This window comes from Nannobrachium achirus (genome assembly GCF_963921795.1).
Source record: "Nannobrachium achirus genome assembly, chromosome: 3".
Lineage (NCBI taxonomy): Eukaryota > Metazoa > Chordata > Actinopteri > Myctophiformes > Myctophidae > Nannobrachium > Nannobrachium achirus.
In genome coordinates this window covers 32,658,355-32,678,614 of record NC_137812.1, presented here as the reverse complement: position 1 = coordinate 32,678,614, position 20,260 = coordinate 32,658,355, and the positions used below count along the sequence as shown (strand labels likewise).

Genomic DNA, 20,260 nt, shown 5'->3' with positions numbered 1-20,260 from the left:
TCATTTATCTATTTCACTGCAGATTAGGTTATCATCCCTAACCCTTAGATTCAATGGACTAAAATCTTGTTTCATTTGTTGGCCTTCCTGCCCTGACATTTGGCATTTGTGCCCTCAAAAAATGGACAACACCAAAGGCCAAGTGGCCTTGCCCCTAAAATGACGAAATTCCAGCCCTGAAGCCTACTATGGCTTCCTCCTCTAGTCTAGACCTTTCAGGGAACCAGAAGAGTGGGCACCTGAGATGTTAAATTGGCTATGTTTTACAAAATGTTACATTTAAAGGGAAACTAGGTAACTTTAAGGCTATTTTTTAATATGAATATAAATGTTTTATTAGTCATTTCCCTTATTCAGCCACTATATTATTGTGCTGGGGTGTTTCCTTGTAGAAAGACACATCTCCCTGACTGTATTTTGGTTCTGTTCCACTGTTATGTTGACATTCATCCCTTGCAAGGACAGAAAAGTCTTTGAGCGGAGAGGGGGAGCTTGGCCAGAGCTCTTGATTGCTCCCTTTGAACTTAAGTTAATTGATTGGGCCCAGTGGCAGAGCCTTGTATACAGAGCCTTCTGATTAGACGACTCTGCTTGTATAGAGGTTTCTGCCAATGCAGGGTCAGAAACAGCCAGTTACGCGGTTTATGTACGCCGGAAATGTCACTTTTCCCCCATAGATTCCAATGCATTCCGTAAACTTCCGGTTCAGCGCTTTTTCACTATTCGCCAATAGATGTGTATGAAGAAGACCTCGCCCCAAGAAATGAATGGAGATGACGCAACTCTACAATAGAGGGCTCTGATTGGGCCATACAAAGGTCAAACTCTTTCTGTGCTCGTTAGTGAGCTCTCTAATCAATCGAAGCATCAAAGACTACCTGTTTGATGCCTGTCAGCAGGGGAGGGGAGGTAGGAGTTTGTATAGGTATACACAGACTTGCACAGACTTTAAGGCCTAATATTCAAACAATTGCTACACAACCTGTAGATAGCCAGGCATGGCAAAACAATAACTTGAAGGTTACGGTAACTAGCTAACCTACATTTAAAAAATATATATGTTTATTTTTCCTATATTTGTAAAAATGTTGATGTGACCATGACTTCAGTTGCCCAGTCTTCATGCATCACTTTCAGACAGTGAAGATGGATGATCTGTGTAGGCCTGTGTTAGATATGTATCACTTCTGCTGAAGTTATAGTTCCTGTTTCCCTCAGTGCATTTTCATCATGCAAAACTATCATGCAAATAGCTAGATAGATAGCTAATGCAATCTATTGTCAAACCTTTTCAAAGCAGACCTGTGTGTGTGCGCGTGCGTGCGTGTGTGTGTGGTGTGTGCTTGCGTACACATATGCCTTATATAACTATTCAATTATCTAATTATAGCCTACACAGGTGTCACTATGATGGTAATAGGGTTTCAATAAAGGGCTCCACAATTACTTCAAAACCTCTTTGAATGAAACAAAAACGTTTTGTAGGATTTTATGGAACATTTAAACCACTACCCCCATCCAAATATAACAGGTTTTATGATGATCGGACAGACGCTCATTTACTCATTTATGGCCAAATTTGTGCCGGGCCACACACTTCTTCACCAATGCTGTCATCATCACCCCCTACTCTTCAACTTCAATATTTTATTCAATATAATGGCATGTAATCAGGGGTGTCGCACCAAATGCTGGGCCCTGCATGGGGACAACGGACAAGGATTCGCTGTGGGCCCCCCTAGGAGGCTTAGGGCCGATGCATACTCCACTTTTAGAGACAAATGTATTTTGGTTCGGCTGTCCAAACTACAATATGACGGTTCGGGGGGTACCGTCATTAGTTCAGTTGTTTGGTGCTGCAGAGATTTTGTGACTCCCTGAAACGAACCAAATTAAATTCGTCTCTAAAAGAAAAGTATGCATCTGCCCTTACTCAGCCCCACTTGCTGCTCTGACATCATGCTCTGGTGTCACTGTGATGACACATCCGGCACATCTTGTCGACGTATCTGTGTATCTCTGAAGGTCACGCCAGACACTGTGGTTCCCTTGACACATCACTGTGACATCACAGGTGATATCACAGGGACATCACCAAAAGTCCATATATGAGTATTCACCAGAATCCCTTTTATGCCATATGTGAAGATCCCTGATGTCATCGATATAGGCCTACATCACTGGCCAGATGGCCAAGACATGCATGGCCCATATCTGTGGCTGGTTCAGATATAGGGATCTCCATGTATGGGCATAAAAGGGATTATATGTTGTGATGTCATGGGAACCACTCTAACAGAATCCCTTTTATGCCCATACATGGAGATCCCTGATGTCATCAATATTAAGCCCATATCTAACTTCACGCCATGGAGACTTGAGTTCAATAATAGCTTTGTATTTGTCGCATTCCTAAGACAAAAGAAATATTATAGTAAATTTACCTCCATTGATTCCAGATCAGCAATTGGGTCCCCCTCCGGAACCAATGGGGTTCATTCATTGTAATTTAATTATTGTCTTAGGAATGCAACAAAAAATACTGAAGTCTCAGTCATCATGCCATGAGTAGTAAAAAAGTCATTTTGAGGGTGAACTACTCCTTTAATGAATTATTGGAAAATGTATTTGTATTTTACATATTCAGTCTGATTTGTTATGCCCCGGGCCCCCTTTTTAGCACCCCCTGGTAATCGATTTTAACAGGAGATTTATGAGCCCCGGTGAAATCGGATGCATGCACGATTTCATAAAAAGACACAACAAACATTTAACTGACGTAATCAACAGTTGGTTTATTAGACGTGGTCACGTGGTATATTGAGGCGCGTCCCCGCAGCCAGTCCGCCAACCTACCAACGTCGAGAACGCGCGGCTTAGTAGGAAAGTGTTGTCGGTCGGCGTGTGTGTGTCTCCTCCTCTCAGGCAGCCAGGCAGGCACTGTGATCATGATGTGTGCCTTGTCCATTCTGCTGAACACAACCAAGATCGCCAGTTGTTTATTGTTTTAATTTCTATTCATTTCTCTGTACGTGTGTTTTGAAAAGTCAGCGCGATTAATCGGAAAGAAGAAAAACAACATTAGACCACTACTACTAGTCAGTCGCCTCAGCAGCGCCTGTGAGACTGTCGGGGAAAAAAGGGCTTGTGTTGGAGTGACAGGCGGCTTTGTGGCATGTGATACAGTGTGTGTGTGAGAGAGAGGCGTTTCGCGGATGTTACTACAAAAGGAGAAGACACGTTGTATATATCGTCATATGTTTTCTGTGGATCATCAGCACTCTTGACAGAGCCGAAGATGAGTCCTGAATCCTGATGCTCTTCTTGTCTTTTTATTGTGCTGCTCTCTTGTTAGCTGTGGAATAGCAGCTAGGCGACCCCAGTGGAGCCGAACAATGACTCGGAAGACAAACTGTTTTCTTGGATATACTCTTCTTATTTGACATTGCATGGACGGTGGGTGATCATCCGCGCTTTTTTAATCCTGTTGGAAGTGTCACAACCACCCGACGCTGTCAAGAGACCGACAGTAGCCTACTGGGGAAGGAGGTGGATCAACTCTTGGTTTGGGGCAGTGCCGCGTTCTGGGGCGATCCAACAATACGGATTATACCTCCTGCCAGTGACTAGCCTTTGTGTGGCTGTGAGTGGACTGTAAGTTCATATAGCACTTTGTGAGACAGGTTACTGTGGTAGTTCACCTCCCCTCTCCTCACCACCCCACCCCTGACATCATTAGGTTAACAGTGGTGGTATTAGGTTAACTGTGGTGTAAAGTAACTAAGTACATTTACTCAAGTACTGTACTATTAAAGTACAATTTTTAGGTATTTGTACTTTACTTGAGTATTTCCAATACCTTTACTTCTACTCCAGTCTCCACTACATCTGAGAGGCAATAGTGTAGGGTACTTTTACTCCACTACATTTATTTGACAACTTTAGTTACTAGTTACTTTGGGAAGAATAAATTAACCACTTCAGCCATGGCTATTTGAAAATAGCCGATGTACAAGCGCCATTGCGACAAGTTGTGAGCTTGTAGATCTGCTATTTAACAAAGGATTTTTATACATTTAGAAACATCAAACATGTGAAACAGGATATTTGTGCATACTGAGTACTTTTACTTTTAGTACTTTAAGTATATTTTTACGCCAATACTTTTAAGTACATTTTGAATTCCGCAATTTTAGACTACCTGTAACAGTATTTCTACATTGCAGTAGGCTATTGATACTTTTACCAAAGTAAAACATTGAGTACTTTTTCCATCACTGTTATTATTAGGTTGAATTATCAGGAAGTATCGGACAGTCCCTGTCCCTGATGTGCCGTTCAGCTGCTCTCTGAAATCGTCCGTTACTGCAGAAGCAACGAGCGCGCAACCGTCGACGAACCGGGACGAACAACGATGGCGAACGATTCCATACAAGTAAGTGCATTTTTAAGTTGACCGTCTCATTAATACTTTTCACCTTCTTTGCCTGCGTGTTTGTGCTCTGAATGGCCATTTGTGACAATGCACACGTCAGAGCGTAGTCCAGTAGCCTATATCCAGTGGTGTAAAGTAAATTTACTCAAGTAGCCTATTGCAGAATTTTGAGGTATTTTACTTTATTTGAGTATTTCCAATTTGCAATACTTCTACTTCTATTCCACTACATCTCGAATCTAAACATTGTAGGCCTGCTTTTACTCCCATAGGCCAACATTTATTTGAAAACTTTAGTTACTAGTTACTTTGCATTTATAAATTATAATATTATAAAACATACTTAAACCAGTTTAGTCCTATTTTATACGTATTTTCAAATATTGATTATCTCTTACTGATATAACACATATTACATACAGATACATATATCAGCTATAGTCAATCATACTTACAAACATATGAACATCAGAACAATATCAAGAGAAAAAAACATGCCTCTATATAGCTTCAGAGGTGGTTTAGACTTTAGAGGTTCGAGCCAACATTGTTGAAGTAGAAAGCTGAGAGGTGTCTAGACTTTTAACAGATTCCGACACCTGCTGTATTGAAGATAACGAACAGGTTTTAAATGATGACCAGACAGTGTCTCATTTACTCATTTATGGCCAAATTGTGCCAAATTTGGTGCTGGACCTGGAGTCTGCTATTTTCAAATAGTATTTCTACATTGCCGTATTGCTACTTTTACTTGAGTACTTTTGCCACCACCACTGCAGTCTATCCACTTAGGGCTAAAGCAGACTTAACGTGGGTGGGTCACAGTTTGTTTCTTGTTCTAGTTATTAATGAATCATGTGACACTTGTGGCAGCAGGCAGGGCTCTCTGGCCTGGGAGTGGAGGTGGGGGGGGTGCAGAGCTGCGGTTGTTGGGGTCACCTTGGTGTCAATTCTTTACCAGGTGTGTGTGTGTGTGTGTGTGTGTGTGTGTGTGTGTGTGTGTGTTCTGTAATAGGTGTTGTGTTGAAGATGTTGGGAGTTAAAGCTAGGGCACACACAGGCACAATAGTGGTGGGTGTTTGGTACACACACACACACACACACACACACACACACACACACACACACACACACACACACACACACACACACACACACACACAAAGAGAGCATTACTAGTTCATGGAAGCATTAGCAAGCATGCCGCGCAGACTGCTTACTTGGCGTTTTACAAGGGATGATTGTGTGTGTCATGAAAACGCGCACGTTTGCCTGATGCGTCATGCGAGCGATAAGGCAGTGCATGTTTATCATGGCCCCCAGCCTCCAGAACAAATCATTGTAGACAGATGACAATGACAAGATGTATGTAGAGGGAGAACAGCCAGTCTGAAATGACGTCTGAGGAAGCAGCAGGGCCGCTGAGCCATGCTGCAGTTAACAGTATCTGATACAGTGTGATTTAACCAAGTGCTAGTGTAGTATGTCAAGTTGTCAACTGTTGACTTGTACAATGGGGAGGTGTGAAGCATTTGGCAGTAGGAGAGTCCACCTGCTGTCCAATTTGTAACATACAGTAGGCCTATACATGTTTTCACATAAAATTATTTTCTTCTTTTTGGCATTGCTTTATTTAGATAGGTGTAGGGAGACCTAAGGCAGAGAGAGGGGAGACATGCATGACACTGACAAGACAGTTGGATTCAAACTCAGGTCCTCATCACTCACGAGGAGCATTTGGTCAGTACAATAGGGGCCCTATCTTGCCTTACCCCTTATGGCTTAACTTTATAGGAATGTTTTACTATTTAGATTTATTCCCTAATTGTACAAATACAAATAGCCAATCTACAAGCTGACTGCGTGTCAATCTGCTATCTATTTAAAATGTGTTTCAAAATAGTACAAAATGACAAAAAAGTTTAGGCACAAAGGGTACGGTGGTGCGCAAGCACCAGGCACCCGACCAGGCACCCGACCCATGCAATTATAAAAATTCAGTTGGAAGTATCATTCGCCATATAATTTTTGTAACAGTACAAGAAGCCAGCCAAAGAACAGGTGCAAGTGGAAGTGCAGTTCAAGGTGAACATTCCCATGTTCCATCTACTAAAACATTAACATTGGCAAAGAGTACTGTAAGTGGCTTCAAGCCAGGTTGCCTATTGTAATAATTGTTATAAACGTCATGCTTAGTAAGTATAGTAAGTATGAGGAAGTTGCTTTTCTGTGTTCCCCATGGTTCTTGCCAATCCAGTCTCTCGTAGGCCTTCATTTGCCTATTGCACTAAAACATCACTAGGTCACTGACTTGTACAGACTCTGACATGGGCTTAAATCTTCTTTATAGACTTGCTTTTTTGCCCATAAGCCAAGTATGACAATTATTCAACAGTTCTCTGTGCCAATTTCTGTCTGTTTGTCACTCTTAAGTTCAAGTCTGTTCAACGTCTTTATTTTCCCCTCCTAAGTTTATGTCAGGAAGTCATAATAACCCACCATGTGTTGGTTGTAAAAAATAAAAGAAAAAGAAAGAAAAAAAGGCAATGTCTGACATTGCCTGTACTCAATTATGCATCCTATTTAAATACACCATGTCATCTGAATGCTTTTAAAAGCTTTGTACTTCTGGGTTGGTTTGCCAAAATTGCCACCCTGTTGGTGCCTTGATGTCCCTCATGCAGTCAGATAGCTTGGTTAGTTAACAGAAATGGGAATGTCTATACACTAGCACATGTCGGTACAGTGGCCTTGGAAGTTTTCTTTACCCATTTGCACCTTTGCAGGCATCATTGACTGGAGGTTGCTTAAAGCCTTACCACTGGCAACGTGTGTGTGTGTGTGTGTGTGTGTGTGTGTGTGTGTGTGTGTGTGTGTGTGTGTGTGTGTGTGTGTGTGTGTGTGTGTGTGTGTGTGTGTGTGTGTGTGTGTGTGTGTACGTTTATGTGTATTTTGTTTGTGTATTCTAAACTGGAATTAGAAAGTGTTGAATCTAGAGAGACACTCACAGACAGTGTATTCCCGAAACCGAAAAATATTACGTATGTAACAAGTTACACAATATTCATTCTTGAAAGTTAAGTAACAGAAAGAAAGCAGCTTTGACATTTCATCTTTTCCATACTGGGGCTATTTATGTTTTGCCCCGTCCCAACCCTAAGCGGGCCAAACAAACAAGGATGACGGGAGAAGAAAGAGAAGGAGATGGAAGGAAGCCCCCCACCTCCAACCTCGATCAATGTCATTGTAAGAGCACTGAAGTGGGGAAAAGAAGGGGAAAGGGCACTCTGTGGCCACTGGTCTGAGAACACTGGAAACTATTATTCCCTTCTCTGTCACAAGATCTTACCATACTAGATTCTCAGGGTTTGACTGATGCACTGAAGACGCACTTAAGTTGACTCTCCCTAGTTATTATATCTATTATTTGCAGACTGTCTTTTGCCATTGTTTCTTTGTCATATACGTGTGTGTGTGTGTGTGTGTGTGTGTGTGTGTGTGTGACTGTGTGTGTGTGTGTGTGTGTGTGTGTGTGTGTGTGTGTGTGTGTGTGTGTGTGTGTGTGTGTGTGTGTGTGTGTGTGTGTGTGTGTGTGTGTGTGTGTGTGTGTTGTATAACACACCATGTTCACTCATAAAAGCTGGTCTATACAGTACTGCTGGCCCATGTAGTTTGTGTTCACAATTTTGTATTCAAATCTATCAAGTAGAGAATAGCCAACTGGGCCAGCGCGGATGATGGTAGGTTTTGTCAAACTGATGTTGAACCATGATGTTATAAACCTTTTGTTACCACCGCGATGCGTGCCCTGACTCCCCTGGTGCAATATCCTCTAGGATCAACAACATTTATAAAAGCAGTGGGTTGCACTAAAATGAACGGAACGGAACGTTTCGGCTATCCAGCCTTCGTCAGTGTCCCTGATGAGGGAACGGAACGTTTGTTCATTTTAGAGACATGTAAGAGAAATAATAATTTCTACTCACTCTTGCCACTCTGAGTGCGTGACCCATAACCTTTTTATAAATGTACCATTAAGTTATAACACAAAGGGAAGTCTTTTCTCTATGCTGACTTTTGGTCTATGGTGAGCTCAGTTTGGGTCTAGATTCGCACCTCAAGAATCCAGGCAGGGGTGGGGGCTGATGGACATACTACTACTTGATAAAGTCAACTGAGAGAAATAATGTACTGTACTGTATGTTCCAGGCTAAGAATTTCAGGCGACACATTTTAGAATGCAACAACGTTTGCATACTGTTTGTGTACTTATTTCAAGTATGTTTTGGGCCTAATGTATATTATGTTGTCATCCAAGACAAGTATATTCTCCTCTTGAATAGAGAACACACAGACTAATACACTGACCGACTACTCAAACTCATAGAATTACTGAATGTGCATTAGCCTAATTGGTACTGGCCCTACATTGCAGTGTGCGTCCACCATTTCTCACATTTTCTCACGCATCAGATATGAGGGATAAGAGGTTTATCACACATTTTCTATACATCACGTGCCTGTGATTGTGGACGGAGGCAGCAGACCGCAGTGGGCTCTGCAGCCTCTTCAGTCACAGCGTGCCTTTTGTTCACCCCACAGGAAGACTGGATGCAAAACAACCCCAATAGGAATCTGAACTGAACTGCGTCACGCTTCCTCGTTAAGGTCAAAGGGAAGACAAGGAGTGGGGAAAGCTGCGACAAGTGTCTGTAATAACGTTTCTGTACACCATCGTGTAAGGGAATGGTGGATTTCGCTTGACATCATATTTTACTGGGAAGCTGACACCCCCAAGTCACCACATACTGTAGTAGTTCATAAAATGCATGTAAATGGCATGCACAGAGGCAGACACACCAGGGAATACATAGGGATACTTCCCATAACCGTTGCATTACGTAAGGAGACTGTTATGCACTTATCTCATGCCTTTTTCTCAGCACTGCCTTTTAGACATGGAGACAGACAGAACCCAAGCTAATACGTTTCATTACAGAACAATGGAGAAACCGAAGACGGAGAAATAATAACCAATGCTATCATTCATATTGGCTAGGTTTGTTGTTTCAGTACCACATGAATTATACTAGCAAGCAAGCATAATGCTTTACATAGGCGTAATGCACTGCTAATCTCTTATGATCTGGTTCTGCTGACTACTTACATTCATTGTCCTTGTATCTCTTGCTCTCTACGCTATTCTGAGTTTAACAGAGGTAGCTGTGCAAGTGTGCATTAGGTGTATTGTCAGCATGAATGCAATGTGTCTCTGACAACCAGTTCTAACTTTCAGTTTATGTTAGAAGCAATAGATGAACGCTTTGTCAGCTTCATGTGCAGCACCTATTCTGGATCATACACAGAAACAAGGCTCTGCATGCAGACAGTTTGAGGTAACACAAGCAACACAAGTCATACTAACTGTCTTGTGTTCTGACAGACACTGTCATCTGAGAGGCTGGATTTTTATCAGTATGTGTTCACCTTTTATACTGCGGTGCCATATGGGGCTTCCTGCTGTCTTTGTGCTATATTGTTCACAACCCTGCACGAAGACATCAAAAGCATCATTTATTTGTTTGTCTGGTGATATTAATCTACACAGCAAAATACATTAAAATAAACCACATAAATGGTTTGAAATTGGTTATCTGTGTGAAAGTGCTATGTTTGGCTACCCATATTTTATCAAACTTAAATTACACTTGTACACAACGATAACAAAATGTATAATCGTTGGCTCGCTAGCGAGCACACTATGATTGTCCCAGCATCACATTTTAGCAGTTAATTCAGTGTACTTCTTCTGTAACCCCCAAACCCCAAAAGTCCATTGAGACCTTGAGGACCTTTTCCTGAAACCTTTTTTGAGCTGAATCGATAGTCCGCCTGAGGAGGGATGTGTACATTTAATACTGTACATAATATACTTTGTGCGTGTTTTCAGCAAGCCCATGCATTTTCTGCAGGAACTGCATTTCTAGTTAAAAAATAATCTCCCTTTACATGATGAATAACAGTCGTTTAGATCACTGGCCTACTTGGGAACGATGCAAGTTGGGAACGATGCAAACGGGGGATGCATGCCCCACCCTGTTATACCTGTGGTCAAGATTAGGCTTACCGGTTGTAACCGTCTGTCCATCTGTGTCCCTTTTGGAAAAGTCCTTGTGCAGTGGTAAACCTCTGTGGAGAAGTCTGAAGTGTGCAAACTGACTATGGAAAGTGGACTGACTAACTAATCAAATTGCAGGTGTGGGCAATTTTACACGTGTGGGCCATTTGACAGGTGTGGGGAATATGCCAAATCAAGCATAGGCTGGGGTTGCCATGTTAACCAATTGGCTCATTTGGGCCCCTGCCAGAGCCTTCTGTTCTGGCTGTATCTGTCAGATCTGCGATTCTAGACAACCCCCTATCCGATTCTCGAGAAACGTAAACTACAGATGTACAGAGATTTCACACATTTATTGTAAGATAAACTAACACAAACAAAGCAGATTCAGACAATGTATAGCATAACAAAACCCCACACATTATGTTATTCAAACTTAAGTATATCCCCGGATCAAAATTCAGATCTTCAAATTGTTTGTTGTTTGTGTGCCTTTTCTTTAATAATAATTGACTCAAATTGCTGTGCTGTGCTGTGCTGAAATCAATGTGCAATATTGGTTTGCTCAAAGACCCAACTAAGTACAGCATGCTTTGGAAAAGATCAGCAATAATATCCAGTGAGTTGTAGTCAATAAGCTAAACATGCAAGGCCACCGATATAGGCTACTCCTCTCAAGAGGTACAGCACAGCCTGCACAGTGGTGGATGAGGCCTGTTGGGGCCTGAGGGTGGAATAGAGGCTGGGGGATCTAAAGGCCATTATGCTGATGATGAGGCTCTCTGACAGTAGCAGTACAATAGGATCTATTGTCTGACACACTAGCAGTCCAGATCACATTCACTTCGCTGCCTGTTCATTTCCTCTATCCTAGCTTGGGCAGACTAAACGGCCACACCCTCAACTATCCAACCCAACCAGCCAACCAACCAACCAACCCCCCACACCCAGTTGTGAAGCCCACGAGTGCTGTTTCTGTGTGTGATGATGACAAGAGTGCTTATATTGTTTGCATATTTGTAAATGTGTTCTTGAATGCTTGTTTGGATGTCTGTCTCTATGGCTTCAAACAGGTTTTGTCTTTGTTTGAGTGAACATTCAACGCATATTTGTGTGACTTTTGCCATTATAGTATATTTGATCTGATTTGTAGTCATTAACATACTGTATATCCCAGCAGCTTTTCCCTGGTAGTACACAGTCCCAGGGAAGTCTTTAGGTTCCCTCCATCCCTCCACCTCTTCCTGCCCCTCTGCAGAAATCCTATAATTCTCTTGCCCTCATAGTGACATGCTCCTGTGTTCCAAATACCATCAGCTCTTCTTTCCCCCTACCCTACCCATCCCACTTCACAAGATTAGATGATGCGATGCGCTTTGAGCTTGTGGTTCTGCTCTTTTCATTCAGCGATCTGTTTTAAATATTATTCCTAGAAGTCCATTTAAAATTAAACGGTGTCGCGGGAAGCGCCAACCCAAAACAAACACACAGTGTTTTGAGCAAAGCTTTATGTGCGGGCCGACACGGACACACCACTCCACCTGATCGGCAGTACTAGGAGCATTTATTCACTGATTGATTGAAGGCTTTATTAGAAGTTTGCATAGGAAAATGTACAGTTTCATGACGGTACAGTTCACTGGTACAAGGTCTACTAAAAGGAGATCCATGAAAAGACTAAGCTTATTTCAACAGGAAACCATTAAAGTATCTCATTAAAGTATCTCATATAACATTGAATGACAGACAATTTATTATGACACTGTCATAATAAACTGTACTTTGTGCTCTGCTGCATTAACAACATTCCTGCCAAAGCATAATTCATATTCTGTACAACTTGCGTGCAAGTGCGTACGATGAACAAGTGAACATAAACCTAGATTAAGAACCCCACCGATTTGAATCATCTCGCAATGCATCATTACATCCCTATTAGCCAGGGATCGCCCCACCAGCTGAACAGCTGGTGGCCTTTGATGTACAGAGAAACATGTGGGACAGGTGTATAGTATGACCGTGTAAGACTGTTCGCTTTTCAATACTGTAACCTAGAAGTGTTTTATTGAATCCTCCTTCCCTGGGCCTATTGCTCCTAACTCAAGCCCTGCTTTGTGACCTCAACCTTTCTTCATTATGCCAGGGGGGCCCATGGCCAGAAACATTGATCCCAGGCCAACAGCTCAGCACTGCTCCACTATTAAACAGCCTGCCACTAAGGGTTAACTATCTATGTGGCCACTAGGATTTTTGTGGCAGCACGAAATGAACAACTCTGATGTAGAGAGAGCTACTTGAACTGAGTTCTCTCAACATTAGACCAATCCAATAAAGCTAACAAGCAGTGGGTTTGTTAATGGGATTGTTATCTTCAGTGGCACAGCCTCACATTTCCAGTACATTTAGCCTCTTCTTCTAAAATAGAACATGCTCCTAGCAGCCAGCTCTCTCTTAGCATCTCAGTGCTGTGGTCTGAGATGGGCTGTCTTGCAGGCTGCTCGTATGCCAGAAGAAAATAAATAGCTACTTCTTAATTAAAGATGCACTCAGCAGTTTATTAATCTATTGCAGAACAGATTATTTCAACTCTAGAAACTAGTCTTGGACTCGTCATTTGAGTGAGTACTGGAATGTGGTGGAAGGTGAGTACAGCTATTACATATGGAATAAATAAATGATGTGATATTTTAGTTATTACTATATGGATTGCAATATACAAAACATGCAGATCTAGCCTGACACTCAGCCTGAATTGACATTTCGTTTCACTCCATTATTCGCCAAAACAAAAATTTTAAGGGGTGTGGCTAGCGATTCAGGGTCTGGAACAAGGCTAATGCAGATGCGTATATCTAAATTTAAATAGCTTTTTTAATTAAAAAATAAATACAAAATAAACTTGAATAGCCTTCGGTATGGTGGAGACGATAATTAATCACTCTAGCAATGATTAGGGATATTTATTGAGCGTAACATAATAAGGCTGTCGTTCAATACTGTGGTTGACTCAACATGACACCTGTGATTATGCATGCAAGTACCAGTTACCAAGATGTCATGAAATCATTGTTGTTTACTTGATGTCTGTCAGATGGACTACTATTTTTCTTCCAGATTAGCCCAAATGGACTACTATTTTTCTTCCAGATTAGCCCTATCAATAAGCAAAAATGATTTAGTACAATGTGAGTGACTGGTCCAATTTGCCTTCGCTATCCTTTGCAATTGTGCTTGTTCTCTTGCCTTTGGCACACCGTGACCGTACCCACCATACAGAGTGATTTCCCCCACATTAGGGGGTCGGCTATCAGACAAGTTATTAACAAAGCAGAGAAGGAAAACTTCATGGGATCAATTTTGTCCCCAGGGGTCACAGCAGAGGACACTTAACACATAATAGAAAACACTATTGTGCTGGTTAAGCCTTGTTCCGCGGGAGTTTTCTTGCATTAAGCATTAATGTGACCCAATTTATTCTTTGAAGCTGTAAAGGAAAATCCCACAATGAAATGAAATGAACACCAGCACTGTGTAGCCAAATGCTAGTTTATTTTGTCTGCGACTGTGGATAATGTTAACTCTACCAGTCTTTTATCACTGACTGACTGTGGCTGATAAGACAGTTAAAGGTACCTCATTCATATGATTCTGTAAATCCATCCCCACTGGCCCACGGTTGCCCTTATGCCCTAAAGCATTTTTTCCCAAACACAATCTAAAAATCAAACCCAGTTTGAAGTGAGCGGTGCATTTGAGCAGTTCATTTCAATAAGCTACAGTATACCCTATGTGGCGGTTAATTTAATTAAGCCAGGGTTTCTCAAACTGGATTATACCACAACCCCATATTATGAGGGATATTCACGCTATATTAATAAAAGCCATGGAGGTGGTTATTATGACACATTTGTAAACTGCAGCATGTAGCCAAAATGGGTTTCTAGTACCACCGATGCTTCTTGATTTTATCTTTGCCCACCGACCATGGCGTTTTTCTCCATCGCAGTAGCTGTTTGCAACTGTGTCTGTCTGTGAGGCGATGCCGCCTCTCGCTAATGGCAGATCACTAGCGACTGTGTGTTCAGTGTTGTCTTGTGTTGCTGCTTGTGTTTGAGGCGGGGTGTGTGTGTGTGTGTGTGCGAGCGCACGCACGTGCGTAACCTCGTTAAAACGTTTGGGAACCACTGCCCTAAAGCCCTGGTAGGACCAGTCCCACCAGTTATCAACTGTTATTGACCAGATTACACACCACCATGACACACCAGAATGAACTGTATTGGATTCATGTGATGGCATGAAATCAATGAGATCCAGTCATGCTCACGGCAGTTTTTGTGTTGCGATCGATTGTGTTGTCCACTCCGTCCGATATGAACCTTGGTCATTCATTGTACAGGTCTTAGGCTCTGCAGCAAGCAGAGCTAGGGCTGTCACAACTATTACATAATCGTCTAATCGCAATTATTTGACATAATCGCAGTTATTTTGTGATAATCGTCATAATTGTTTACATGTTGAAAAATGTTTATACATGTTCAAACATTTAAAAAATAGTGGAAATAGCCGATCTACAAGCTCACAACGCTTCGCATCACGACACGTTGTGAGCTTGTAGATCGGCTATTTCCACTATCAATGTTGTTTTGTAGAAATGTAATTGTAAAAAAAACAATTTAAATCGTTAATCACAATTATTTCAGTGACAATTAATCGCCATGTAAAATGTCATAATCGTGACAGCCCTAAGCAGAGCCGCTGCCCCGGAGGACAAGTTGGCACAGTGCCACGCGCAAGGACTGACATGGAACACAATGGATGTGCCGTTTGTTTTTGAGAAAGAGGAACGGGGAGGCGGTGCGCGGCGGACTGGGGAAGTGCGTTTGAAAAAAGAGGCTTGCGTCCCGAACACCCTTCTGAAAGTGTTTTGTGCTATAGCAGATCTACAAGCTTGATCTACAGATCTAGAGCTTGTGAGCTTGTACTGTAAGTAAGCCTTGCCAAGCCATGAGGCCCATTGGGCAGGAGCCTATCTCCTGTTTCCTTATAGCATGATGTGCTACACTCCCTAGACATGACGCTATGATGTCGCAGGGACTTACCCCAATCCAACCCTTAATGCTGTGTGCCAAGCAGGGAGGCACTGGATCCCATTTTTCAGGGGCTTTGGTATGACCTGGCTGGGGATCGAACCCCGACCTCCCAGTCTCAGGGCAGACACTCTAACCACAAGGCCACTGAGCTGGTCAAGGCTTGTGAGCTTGTAGATCGACTATTTTCAAATAAGCGATCGGGGTCCTATGTACATTGGGCATGCAAAAAAAGCCGATATAGACAGATTTCTCACAGCAACCATAAATGCGGTGTCAAGCAGTGGCTACAGTATGTGTGTGTGCGGCTGTGCGCCGACACCGCAGCTACACGGCAGCTCTCTGGAAAGATGTCTATACAAGCACATGCGTTGTGAGCTCATTTTGTAAACTTTTGAAACTTTCACTTGGAATATATCTGAAACAGTTTAACAACACAACTCTTGTACGATGGTCCCTGGCACAAAATGGTTTCATATGGGGGTCCGTGGCAAAATGCATATTGATTTTGAGCTCCTTGACATGAAAAGGTTGGAGAACCACTGACTAGCAGACCAAAGTTGTTCTTCTGTCTAATCAATGGTTCTTCTGGGAGAGAGCAACAGTTGGGAGTCTCTGTGTAAAGTGATCTAGCATGTAGCCCTGCTGTTGTCTCCTCCTTGGCTCACTCACTCCCCCTCCTCCCTCCCCCTCCTCCCTTCTACTGAGGCAATACACCAGCTGCTCAGTCCTCCTCCTCCACATCTCCCCTCCCTTCTTTCCTCCTCTACAGCGGCCTCCCTATTTTTCCGCTCTTGGTATGGTTGGACCTCAGGACTGTGTCATCCCCTGGGGATAATTAGAAGGGAGAGCCTAGGTGTTTTTTGGTTTTGTTTCTTTTTTTCCCCCTTGGTTTTGTTTTGGCCCCCAAAATAGTGCTATAGGTGCTTATCGGTCTTCAGCCAAGGAGACCAATGGAGCCAATGTCTTTTAGTCCAATGTGTTTTAACTCTTTAATAATAATCTGGTACAAAAGCAGCAGTCTGCATGATAATGATGTATTTTTTGTTTTTGCTTGGCATTTTCCTGTCATCGGGAAACACCTGTGAATTCCATTAAAGAACACTGCTGTACTTTGGCAGTACAAGTGGGGTTTGTTATGTTGGTGTTAGTGGAATAGAACAGAATAGATGTACGAATCACTACTTACATACTTACATTACTTACATATACATTTAAAATTATTTGTACATTATGTATATTTAATATAATATAATTATTATATATTTCAGTAACATCAGTGAATGTGTGTATTTTGTCTTCCAGCAGGCAAATATTATGCTGATAAGATCTTGTTTCAAGTTGGACTTCATCCAAGTGTGTGTGCGTGTGAGTGAGTGTGTGCGTCCGTGTGCGAGCGTGTGTGTGTGTGTGTGTGTGTATTCTCATGCGTCATCATGAGACTACACAGAGGGTGGGTGTGGACTGTGGAGGTGTATAAATAGGCTGAGGGACTTATTAAAGTCTCACTCAAACAATACTTGTCATTAGAATGGAGATCAAGTTACTCTGATAAGAGTCTATTGGGAAACCCACCAACAACACAAGCAGAAACGAGGGCTGGAACAGTTCTTTGTCTTGACCTGTATGGCTGAAAAGATGGTGAGACTTCGGGGGTTCACTTCTGAAACACATTTATTCTTATAGAACCATTGGTTCAGGACCCATGAGTGTGTCACAGACCAATTGTACCAAACATCTAATTTCTCTTTTAGGTCTTGAGTTAAAAAGTTAGGTACCCACTGGCCTACATTATACATTGCAAACTTCTGTAAAAATGTGTGGATTTTGAACTTTCTGAATCAATCAACTTAGAATTTTATAGTGTTTACTTTATATGAACTCTTGCATTTAACAGTTTTGTGATGCACATGTTTTTCAACACAGACTTTCATCTACAACCACTTACTAACAACAGTTAAGAAAAGCAGTTTCACTTTGATAACCAATTCCCACCTGCATTCTGTTCTTTTTAAGGACATTAATTTTTCAAGTTGGTCCACATCCTGAAAAGCTCTCTGTGACAAAAATAGCTCCATCCACCTGCCTTAGGTGGCTGTACGTAGTGGGTGTGTGGAATCAGGTGACACTTGAACTGACAGGCAAGACGAGAGGGGGATGGGAATGATGTAACATTGACACACAGACAGGGTGTTTTCAATCTGACAAACAGGTTTTGTACAACTGCACCCACCTACTGTACAGTGAGGCGGAAGGACGCTCCGAACTGCTGTCTGGGAGACTGAGAGACATTTCAGCACCAACCTCCTGCTGGAGTGCATAAAACCCTATTAAAGAGGAGTGCACAGAGACAGACAAACAAGTGAAGAGTATGATCTGTATTCATTTCTGCTGGCAACCCCTCAACCCAGTGCCCAAGTACGCATGACACCATGACATGTACAGTATGTAGACTATGTACTCTGTAAGAGGTGATTTTTGCTTGCTTGCACTTAATATGCAAGCTCAGAGAAGTACAATTTTCTGTACGCAAACCTGGCTCACAACCAAGTATAAATCAAGCAAAATCCTGTGATTTATGATAATCAGTCAGTACAAATTTATGCATTTGGCAGACGCTCTTAATCCAGAGCGATTTACAATAAGCAAGGTAATACATCAACATCAATACAAGGTAATACATCAATACAAGAATGCATAGAAATAGTAATCTAAGAAAAAACAGGTAGACCAAGCACCTATTCAGTTAAATACTTTATAAAAAAAACTAAAAACATATACATGTACACCATACATGTATGGGCATTGAGGGCCAAGGTGGAGTCTGAAGGGGTGAGTCTTCAGACCACCGTGGAAGCCAATGCCGTTCTAAGTTCAACTGGGAGTTTATTCCACAGTTTGGGGGCCAGGAGGGCAAAGAGTCTAGGACGAGTGGATTGTTGTGCTGGGGTTTTTAGCGAGAGTTCTGTCAGCATCCATGTGTTAGCTGATCTGAGTGAGCGGGTGTGGTTGTAGGGATCGATCAGGCTTTGGTGGTATGGAGGTGCCATACTTTTGGCTGCTTTGAAGGCCAGCATCAGTATTTTGTACTCTGTGCGGGCAGCAACAGGGAGCCAGTAGAGGGAGAGGAGAAGGAGGAAGACGTGTCTGGTTGAAGACCAATCGTGCTGCGGCATTTTGGATAAATTGGAGAGGCATAAGTGCGCATGCCGGGAAGCCAGTGAGGAGAGAGTTACAGTAGTCAAGTTTTTTGATAAGACTGAGCACACCAAGGTTCTTAGCAGTTGGAACTGAAGTCACCAGGGCGTTGTCCATGGAAATACCCGACTTACAAGCACACAACGCGTTGCATTGGGACACATTGTGTGCTTGAACATCTGCTATTTATTTCTATTTTTGAAAATGTTTGAAAATGTAGAGGATGGACTGTATGAACACTTTTCAGCATGGGAATGATAATTGAGTAATAATTATGACAGGCCTAGCAAGAGGATGAGGTCATAGGTTTATTTCCAAATGCGGACACACACACACACACACACACACACACACACACACACACACACACACACACACACACACACACACACACACACACACACACACACACACACACACACACACACCTGGCTCATGAAATTATCTCTTTTGGGAAGTCTTCCTTGTGTATGGTCAATGACACATGAAGTGGAACCAAGCTGTAATGATACCGAAACGAATATGAGTGGAACACTCATTTTCCCACTATGGACATTATGTGCCGTCTGTGGAATACACGGTATGTGATTTCAGATGAAATACATGTAGATTTATTACCACTGTCACCTGCAATAAACCGTTTATTCCACCTGGGTCAAACCTCTTTTAATCCAAGGGCTGTCTGGATAATTACAATTTAGCTGACAATTAGTTTTTATGTAAAATAATTGCGATGAATGATTTTATTTATTTTTTGTCACTGAACATTTGATAACAACAACATAATATAAACATTGCACAAGCCTATTACTGAAACATGACTGATGATGACTGACAATGACCTGTACCAATTATAAAAAGAAGAAAAGGCCATATCCATAATGTTTTGCTTTAAGATTATTATTATTATTGATTTTATATATATATATATATATATATAATATATATATATATAATATATTAGGGATGTGAAAAAAAATCGAAAATCGACTCATGCTCACCGCGACTCAAAAAGTACGAGTCGAAAAATCTGAAAAAGTTTATTTTTTATTTTTATTATTATTATTTTTTTCTAAAGTTTTTCCCCCAAAAATGTTTTAAATGCTTGTTCGTTATAAGCGTCAATGTTTTCCAAATGTGAGAGGACCTGTGTGTGTGTGTGTGTGTGTGTGTGTGTGTGTGTGTGTGTGTGTGTGTGTGTGTGTGTCTGTGTCGGGGACGAGTGAATGTCTGTGATGCATGCATGGATTGCAGATTCGCATGCATGCGGCGCTGGTCAGGTCCGCGGACTACTGGTTGAGAAACACTGCTGGTCTGTTCGTGTGCAGTGCGCGCTGACTATCCGGATGTGTTTTGTTTACCTCCTGCATTTGCATGCATGCTTGACACGAAAGCTCGCTTATTTAATGGCAACGTCGCCTC

At 42.0% G+C, this 20,260-nt stretch overlaps 1 protein-coding gene across 1 annotated transcript in view; it reads left to right on the top strand.

The window, feature by feature from the left end:
* The first annotated feature begins 3,020 nt into the window (after positions 1–3,020).
* pkn1a (protein kinase N1a) overlaps positions 3,021–20,260 on the top strand; it is a 70,401-nt gene continuing 53,161 nt past the window's right edge. The window contains exons 1-2 of the mRNA XM_080722297.1: positions 3,021–3,654; positions 4,291–4,435. Of these exons, the coding sequence (XP_080578423.1) occupies positions 4,415–4,435 (21 nt within the window). The 5' untranslated portion in view covers positions 3,021–3,654; positions 4,291–4,414. The remainder of the gene's footprint in view (positions 3,655–4,290; positions 4,436–20,260) is intronic.